At 40.4% G+C, this 9,298-nt stretch overlaps 1 protein-coding gene and 1 long non-coding RNA gene across 3 annotated transcripts in view; one reads left to right on the forward strand and one right to left on the reverse strand.

The window, feature by feature from the left end:
• SCOC (short coiled-coil protein) overlaps positions 1–9,298 on the forward strand; it is a 30,012-nt gene that overhangs the window by 5,584 nt on the left and 15,130 nt on the right. For both annotated transcript variants that reach the window (XM_015565521.1, XM_006766060.2), the window contains exons 2-4: positions 4,280–4,293; positions 4,860–4,888; positions 6,616–6,644. In XM_015565521.1, the coding sequence (XP_015421007.1) occupies positions 4,280–4,293; positions 4,860–4,888; positions 6,616–6,644 (72 nt within the window). The remainder of the gene's footprint in view (positions 1–4,279; positions 4,294–4,859; positions 4,889–6,615; positions 6,645–9,298) is intronic.
• The window catches only part of LOC107183459, a 12,728-nt gene continuing 12,004 nt past the window's right edge, over positions 8,575–9,298 (reverse strand). Inside the window, exon 3 of the long non-coding RNA XR_001514249.1 lies at positions 8,575–8,590. This is a non-coding gene — a long non-coding RNA (uncharacterized LOC107183459). The remainder of the gene's footprint in view (positions 8,591–9,298) is intronic.

The following is a 9,298-nucleotide window of genomic DNA, read 5'->3' on the forward strand; positions in this document are numbered from 1 at the left end:
CTCAGTATGTGAGAGAGGCCAGGCTGGGCTGAGGGACACTCCCCCCCACCCCCACCCAGTGCACGAATTTCGTGCACCGGGCCCCTAGTCTATACTAATAAAAGCGTAATATGCTAATTAGAGTGGACGTCTTCTGGACATCCTTCCGGACAAAGCCACAGTGGCAGGAGCCGAGACAGAGGTGGCTAGGGGCGATCAGGCCGGCAAGGGAGAGCAGTTAGGAGTGATCAGGTCACCAGGGGAGGGCAGTTAGGGGCGATCAGGGCAGCAGGGGAACAGTTAGGGGGTGATCAGGCCAGCAGGCAGAGGCAGTTAGGGGCAATCAGGCAGGCAGGCAAGCTAGCGGTAAGTAGCCAGCCTTCCCAGATTGCAAGAGGGATGTCTGCCGATTTAGGGATGTCCAACTAAACCAGCAGTCAGACATTCCCTGAGGGGTCCCAGATTGGAGAGGGTGCAGGCCAGGCTGAGGGACACCCCCTCCCCTGCACAAATTTCGTGCACCAGGCCTCTAGTATAATATAAGTGAAATCATACCATACTATTTGTTCTTCTGTGACTGGCTCATTTCACTTAGTAAACTAAGGTTCATGCTGTGGCATTTTTCCAGGTGTCTTTCTTTTTTAAGTCTTAATATTCCATTGTGTGTATCTACCACATTTTTGCTTATCCATTCATATGTTGATGGGCAGTTAGACTGCTCCACATCTTAGCTATTATAATGGTGATCCTTGATTTCAATTCTTTTGGATAAATATCCAGAAGTAGGATTGCTGGATGATACAGTAGTTCTATTTTTAAATTTTTGAGGAACCTCCATACTGTTTTCCATAGCGGCTGTATCATTTTACATTGCCACCAGTAGTGTAAAAGAGCTCCAATTCCTCCACATCCTCACCAGCACCTGTGATTGTTCTTTTTGATGGCCAGTCTAACAGGTGTTAGGTGATATCTCATCACAGTTTTGATTTGCATTTCCCTAAGGACTAGTGACATTGAGCATCTTTTCACATATCTGTTGGCTATTTGTATGTCTTCCTTGATGAAATGTTTATTCAAGTTCCACATTTTCAATTGGGCTTTTAATGCTTTTGTTATTGAGTTGTAGGAGTTCCTTATATATTTTGGAAATCACCCCTAATCACATATATGATTTACAAATACTTTCTTCCATTCTGTGAGTTGCCTCTATCGTCCATTGGTTGTTTCCTCTACTGCATAGAAGCTTTTTAGTTTGATGTAGTCTCAATTGTCCATTTTTGCTTTTGTTGGCTGAACTTTTGGTGTCGTATCCATGAAATTATTGCCAACACCAATGTCATGAAGCTTTTCTTCTATATGTCCTTCTAGGAGTTTTATAGCTTCTGTTCTTTCATTTTAAGTCTTGAATCCATTTTGAGTTTTCGTGTGTGTGTGTGTGTGTGTGTGTGTGTGTGTGTGTATAAGAGTCCAATTCCATTCTTTTGCGTGTGGATATTCAGTTTTCCCAATACCATTAATTGAAGAGACTATCCTTTCCCCATTGTGTATTCTTGGCACCCTTGATAAAGATCAGTTGGCCATATATGCATGGATTTGTTTCTGGGCTCTCTATTTTGTTTCATTGGTGTATATGTCTGTCTTTATGCCAGTACTACACTTTTTAATTATCACTGCTTTGTAATATATTTTTATTACACTGAAATTAGGAAGTATGTTTCTAGCTTTGTTCTTTTTTCCTCCCTAAAAAATTGTTTTGACTATTTGGAGTCTTTTGTGGTTTTATATCAATTTTACAGTTTTTATTTTTATGTAAAATATGCTCTTGGGATTTTGATAGGGACTGCATTAAGTCTGTAGATTTCTTTGGGTACTATGGACATTTTAATAACATTAAAGACTTATAAAATGAAAAGTAGAAAATACTAATGAAAGAAATTAAAGATGATACAAACAAATGGAAAGTTATGCATTTTTTAAATATAACAGCAACTGCTTTTAATATAGTTTATTTCATAATGGTGTCTCAAGTTTAATTCTTTCAACAGGATATGCTTTATTTGCATATCAAATATATGGCAACTTTTTTCATTTCTTATGACCATTTCCCTTGAAACACACTGTTATCTTGGACTAGATTTCATTTTCTACTTTTGATTGAGATAAGCGAACAAGAAAAGGTTACTTTCCTCTTAACTCTACCATAAGAAAGGCAACAGAGCAATTGTTGTGATAAAATGGCAACGAATGCTGAACCTCACTCAGGGCCAGGGGCCAAGCCAGGTGAGGGCTACAGCTCCCAGGAGAGCATGAGCCCTGCTCAGAGAGCACAGCTGCTTCCTATTTCCAGCTGACTGTTGCCTGGGAAGAATGGAAATGCAAATAAGCAGAATTTTCAAGAGGTCCTAGAAATACAGAAAATTTTTGGTGCACTTTCCTGATATTTCCTGATATTTCCATGTTCTAATTTTAAAGTATTATCACCAAGTTCTAAACAAAACACATCTTCAGTATAGATATGATTGCAGAAGAAACTATTTTTCAGACTTCTGCTTTTGAATCTTTATCACTTGTCTTTTTTTTAATTTTATTTTTTATTACAAAGGGTATTACATATGTGTCCATTTTTCCCCCCGCCCAAGACAGTCCCCTAGCCTCCCCTATCCCCCAGTGTCTTATGTCCATTGGTTATGCTTATATGCATGCATACAAGTCCTTTGGTTGAGTTATCTCTCTTCTGAGTCTCTGATTCCTAAACTAACTACTAGACACCTAGATATATCCCAGGTGTCAAATGAACTCATCTTCCCCACTCCTACCCCAAATCTGCTCCTACTCCTGATTCATAATTTTAATGAATGGTGCCATCATCCAGCCAGTTCCTTAAGCTAGAAATTCATATGTCATTGTCCCAGTCTCATCTCTCACCATCCAATCATCTGTTGACTTGACCTTGAAAATGTTTCTCCAGTACACCTGGCCTTCTCTAACCCTACCAACCCTTCCTTGATTAAGGCCCTCATTATCTCCCACATAAATCACAGCATCCACCTCCCAATTGTTCTTCCTATTTCAATTATTATCTTTTCAAATCTCTCCTCCACACTGACCATATCACTCCCTCTCCTTGCAGAGAACAATCAGTGCCTCTCATCCTCTGATGGACGAAGTCCAAGACACTTAGCATGGCATTTATTTAAAGTCTCTTTCCTGGCTCGACCTATCTCTTCAGTGTCATTTCCTCCCACACAGCTTGGGCTCAGTAGGAAACACTTAATGTTCTATCCACATGCTGTCTATGTCATGCCTCTGACTGTTCATGGTGCTCTCTTTGCCTGGAATACCACCACTCACCCTTCTCTTGCCTGGCTAACTACTACTCATCCTGTAAGAACTCACTCACGCACTACCTCCTCCAGGAATCCTCCCCTGACCTTCCCAGTTTCCTTTCTCCCTCCTGGAAATTCCAATTTTATCGCTACCTATATTTTTTCACAGCATTTTGTCCTTGATGTATGTTTCCTACCCAACAGACTGTGAGCTACTATAGGACAGAGCCTGGGTCTTAAAATATCTATACTTTCAGCACATAATAGACAATACCCTTTTTTTTTGCAAACAATTGTGCTTGAATTTGTGTGTATATTGGTTTGAGGGCCAGTTAGGCTGGCCATCCCCTAGCTAAGAATTTACTACTAGTGTCAGCTCTCCCCTATTATTTCTACTTTTTAGAGTTTCTTCCCTGTCTCCACTTCTGGTTCAGTTTAGTTGTGCTTTCAGAAAACATTTATTGAGCACATACTATCACATGCTATCACTACCTTGCTATTAGAAGAATTGACTCAGAATAGAGTGGCAGGAAGGATTTGAACTTTGGAGTCAGGAGACCCTGAATTTGACTCTGTCGGACTCTGAGCGAGTTATAATGCCTGAATGACTCTGTCGGACTCTGAGCGAGTTATTTCACATCCCTAAGCCTGAGTTTCCTCAATTGCAAAATGATCTAAAAATGTGTCTCAGTATTGTTTTGGAGGTTAAATGAAATAATAAAGGAAGCTTCTTGAACTAGCCTGGTGTACAGCAAGTGTTCATTCAGTATGTTTTCGTTCCTCCTCTGTCCACTTCAAGGAGCTCACACAAAAGTTCCTTTAAAGGCTCCAAGACTTGTTCACTACAGTTGTCATGGTAACAGCAGTGTCCTGCGGTCGCTGCTCTGTAGGCCAGGCCTGCCTGTTGACATCTTCCAGAGGAGGAGGCTTGGGGAAGAAGTGGCAGGTGGGTGTGAAGAAATTCTTTAAACAAGAGCATGGATCTTTTGTGATTAAAATAACAGCTTCTCTTTTCCCTCTTCATCTGGGCCTCACCTTTTCCCTGTCAATGTTCCTCCCATGGCTGCTCTCCTCTGCGCCTCAGCCTCCTCCCGGCCCTGCTCTCTAAAACCTCTCCTGAGTAATATTCAAAGCTGCCTCTGCATCTGCTTTTGGCCTCAGCCAATTAGCCCTCATTGTAAGGTTGTAATAAGCTTCCCAGAGAAGTGGCACAATTGTGTGCTTTTCTTTGGTGCTGCTTCCTACCACTGTACAGGAAATATAACAACCCCCCCTCATGCTCTGCTGCAAGCAGCCTGGGTTTGAAAAGCTTTCAGAGGGCCATCTGCCATCCCCTCAGCCAAGAAGATCAGACACGAGGCCCTGCATTAGTTAGCACTCCAAGTAAAAGGTATCGAGGGTCTGTATTCCTTTTCATCTCACCCTCCATTATCTACCGGCTAAAGGAGGAAACAGGCTTGTGGCTACCCAGTTGGGAGACACACTGAGCCCTAGCAGGAGTCTTGTCCGTGAAAAGGGAGCAGGCCTTTCTTTTCTGGCAGTAAATGGAGCCAGTGTTTGCAGCCAGCACCAAGCTCCCTGGTGTGTGCTGCGCTGTGGTTTTGCCAGGTTACCCTGGATCACTTGGGAGGAGCCTATGCCGATGAGAGTGCCAGAGTGGAGGCGTCCTTAACTAAGTACACAAGGATGAGGCTAGTGTCTGCCGTGTGCTGGTCAGGAGCAGTAAAACGCTCCCAAGTCCTCAATTTACTGGTATCTGTGAAAGCAAAACTTGTCTTCCTAGAACAGCTATGACAGTAACTCTGGTGCTGTGATCGGAGCACATGTTCTTCCTAGTAGGGTCACTCATAGCTTTGGGGCCATTTGAAATTTTTATTCATAGAGTTGAGGCACAGCTGAAGCTACTTCATGCATTTTGTCCTGCTCTTTTATTTATTTATTTTTAATATTTTTATTGATTTCAGAGAGGAAGGGAGAGGGAGAGACAGAAGCATCAATGATTAGAGAGAATCATTGGCTGCCTCCTGCATGCCCCACACTGGGGATTGAGCCCGCAACTCAGACATGTGTCCTGACTAGGAATAGGACTGCGACCTCCTGGTTCATAGGTTGACACTCAACCACTGAGCCACACCAGCTGGGCTGTCCTGCTCTTTTAGATTTCTCCTTCTTCTCTGCCACTCCAGTTTCTCTTCGAAGACTCATTTAAGGGTTTCCTAAGGGAGCCCCAGGGTATTTAAGGAAACAAGGCTCTAACCCTCAAATTTTGAACACGTCAGGTGGACAGAAGGCCTGTGAAGGGTGCTGTATCCAAAGCTGATCGAATCCAACTGGGGGAAAAAGCCGCTGGTCCATTCTAAGCAGGAAGCCAACCTGGGAAAGGTCAGTTCTCCTTAGCTCATGAGCTTGGGTCAATAAAAGTCACCCCTGATTTTGGGGGGGGTCTCCTCTGGATTTTTCTCTAGAAAAATAAACTAGCACATTTATGAAGATTTTATATACATTTAGCATAAAACAATCTGACGTTTTTTCAATAAAACATCTTTCTTTATTGATTAAGGTATTACATATGTGTCTGACTCCCTTTTTTCTTTTGAGCAAATGAAGAAAAAAAACATTGCTGGCACAAGGCATCTACCTGATGGATGGTTTGTCTTTTAAAGGGAGAGTCAAAATATTAATGTTTACCCTTCGATGAGAAAATTAGAGAACACTCTTAATTACTGAAACATTTAGAGACTGCCCTAACACTCCATTTGTTAAGCTTGTTTATTGAAACCAGGTTTTGCATTATGCTAGATCATTTATTTCATTTAAGTGGATTTCCTCCGATTAAAGATATTTTCACAGAAAGAGCACTTGCAATTTCTAGCAAATCATTCCTGACCCCAGAGCCATCCCACTCTCAAAAGCTACTGAGAAGCAGAGTTAATCTCCTTTTTTTTCTTATTGAGTCTCTTATGCTAAATCTGCAAGGCATTTTGCTGGGCCAGGGGAGGTACTCCTGATGCCACTGTCCATATTAGCTTCAGCTTACAGATATTCCACCGGGCCAGTGCCATTATCTTGACTTATGTGGATCCCAAATGCCAACTAAGAAATGCGGAAACTTCCTGCCTTTGCTGGTGCAATGAATGTACTTTGTTCATTTGCACTAAAAAAATTAAAAAGTCTACCCTACGTGAGATGATCTTTTTTGACATCCCTAAGGATGTTTGAATAACCTTTTAAATTAATATTCATGGCCAAATTCATTGGAGGGTGTACTAGTACTTTAGCATTCCCTTTCAATCTTCAACATTGGACACAGAAGGGACTTAGTGGCAGCCCACATGGATGGTTCCGCCGCGTAGTGTCCCCTTGCTTCCTTTCTGTTAGAGCGAGCCACCTACGTCTTCCTTCCCCACGCCTTCCTGGGATGCAAACAGCCAACAGCGCTTCTTTTCAGCCTTCTTCCTCATTCATTCATTGTCCCCTTGTTTCTCTTCACACGTTTCTTTTCCTTTTGGTGTCAGCTTAATGACTTTGGCTCAGAGTACTTGGCTGTGCACACGCATGGTTCTCTCATTGCTGGTAGCATGACATTAGTCAAAGCTGGTTGGGAAAGTCTGCATTTTAAAACACATTCTTCCTTTCCTGTGCCTCAGAATCTTCAGTACCTTCCTCCAGCAGACAAAAGACTGTTATCATCTGTTCGCCCATGACATTTTGCTTTCGTTTTCCTTCTTGGTAGCAAGACTAGTGTGTTTTTCTAAGGTCACAATAACTATTGAAAGCTTCTTTTATAAAAATATTTGAAGATACTTTTCAATGATGTTTCTAATTCTTTTTTATTTTAGAATTTTAACTGGCTTGAGCTTCATGATATTAAATGTTCTTCAACTTACATAGTGGATTCCTGTCCCTTCTGCTTTAGCGTAAAAACAGAATTTCTGTCAATAAAATGTAATTGATGTGTAATTTGAGAGACCCTGTCACACTTGGCAGTGACTGTTGGCCCCTACACACTAAATTTCTCAGCCAGTGCCTTTCTGTGAAATATTTACTGATTGCCCAAGCAAGGAGGGCCTCTATTTCAAGGAATTTCTTAAAGAACCATTTTTGTAGAATTTTTTTTTACTAATATGAACAGTAACTTCCTTATGGGTCCAGTTTATAAGCTGGGACATTATCCTTTTTCCAAAATGTGTAATTACTGGACTGTGCAAGAAATTCGGCAAATTCAGAGACAACTGACCACTTTTTAAAAACAAATTTATAGCAAACTGACCATTTTTAAAAAGCAAACTGTATGTGTAATATTTATTTTCTGCTCCAGTGACTACATCTTTAAGAGCTTGGGTTGTTGCTTTATAAACTTTTTTCTTTTTTCTTTGGAAGGCAGAAAACCTAAACCAGGTGTTGCAGAAAGATGACTAATCAGCTGTCACTCTAGTTTTCCTATATGTTCTCAATTCTGATGATTAGAAAATAAGTTCATTTCTTTAGAATTCCTAGTTAACTCTTTGGATACTTGGTACTACCTAAAAAAATAACCCATTACTCATCACAAATAAAACAGAGTCACAAAATTAAATCTTTGGAGTAAGTTCAATTTTACTAATTAGTCATGCATCTCTTAGATGATGAACAATAACAAACATTTATTCAGAACTTACTACATACCCAGCATACTGCTAAGAACTTTACATTCATTTTCTCATTTAATCTTCACAAATACCATGTGATAAATATTATCCCTGTTTTTCAGATTGAAACCTAGAACTCAGAAAGATTTAGTGACTGGCCCAAAGCAAAGCTGGAATTCCATCCCTGGTCTGAGTGACTTCAAAGCTGTTGTCAAATGACAATGCATCAGGATAGAAACTTCCAGATATGTAGCATAACTGTATTATACTGACTGGGTAGAAGCAATAAGGTGCCTGCACTGCAGGTACTGAATAATGAAATATGGTCTCCCAGTTACATTATGGGGTCAGTGTTTCAAAAATGTAATCATAGAATCAGAGGGCAAGAAGAACCCCAGAGGCTCTCTGAAAATATTGGAATATGTTCAAACAAGGAAAGCAGAATGTAAAATTGTACCTATGGTGTGATTACAACCATGTGAAAATAATTTATGTATATGGACTAGGATGGGAAGAGAACTTAGAAAACTGTATTTATTTGTGTGAAGAAATAATAGGTTATCACATTTTCATGTTATATTTATATAGTAATTTTTTTCTTAGAAATAATATTAACATTAGTTTTTCTAATATGTGGAAGTAAGAGATGAATCCTGACTGAGTGCTGATGTCGAGAGACATATAAAAATACCAGTGCTAAGATTAGGGAATCTATCAAAACTTCACCACTGCCTTTTGCAGCTTTAGTGATGCATGCAGAAAGTTGTCTTAGAAAAATAAGGTGCAGAAGGTGGCAAATTGAGTTATAGGGACACACAAAGCACAGAGGGAGGGCAGTAGGGGAGATAAGACATACACTGTAAATGCCACCTTTCAGCACAGGCACAGCTTATTTTAATTTAATTTTTATTTGGAAACAATCTCAACTACTGAAAATTTGCAAATACATCAAGAAGGATTCTTTTTTTTATATTCCCGGGTAATTGAGAATTAGTTGCCAAACCAATACCCTGTCACCCCTGGGTACTTTAGTGCACATTTCCTACAAACAAGGATTTTTCTCCTTCACAATCACATTGAAGTTTCACCGGCTGCCTTGACAATGTCCACCAGAGCAAAAACACCTGGTTCAGAACCATACATTGCATTTACCTGTCATGTGGCCTTAGCCTCCTTCAATTTGGATCAATTCCTCAATCCTTACTTGCCTTCCATGACCCTGATGCTTTTAAAGGTCATAGGATAGTTATTTTATAAAATATTTCTCAATACTTTGGCAAGAATATCACAGAAGTGATGCTATGTTCTTCTCATTATATTGTACTAGAGGCCCGGTGTACAAAAATTTGTGCACTCAGGGGGAAG

This window comes from Myotis davidii, unplaced genomic scaffold (assembly GCF_000327345.1).
Source record: "Myotis davidii unplaced genomic scaffold, ASM32734v1 scaffold436, whole genome shotgun sequence".
Lineage (NCBI taxonomy): Eukaryota > Metazoa > Chordata > Mammalia > Chiroptera > Vespertilionidae > Myotis > Myotis davidii.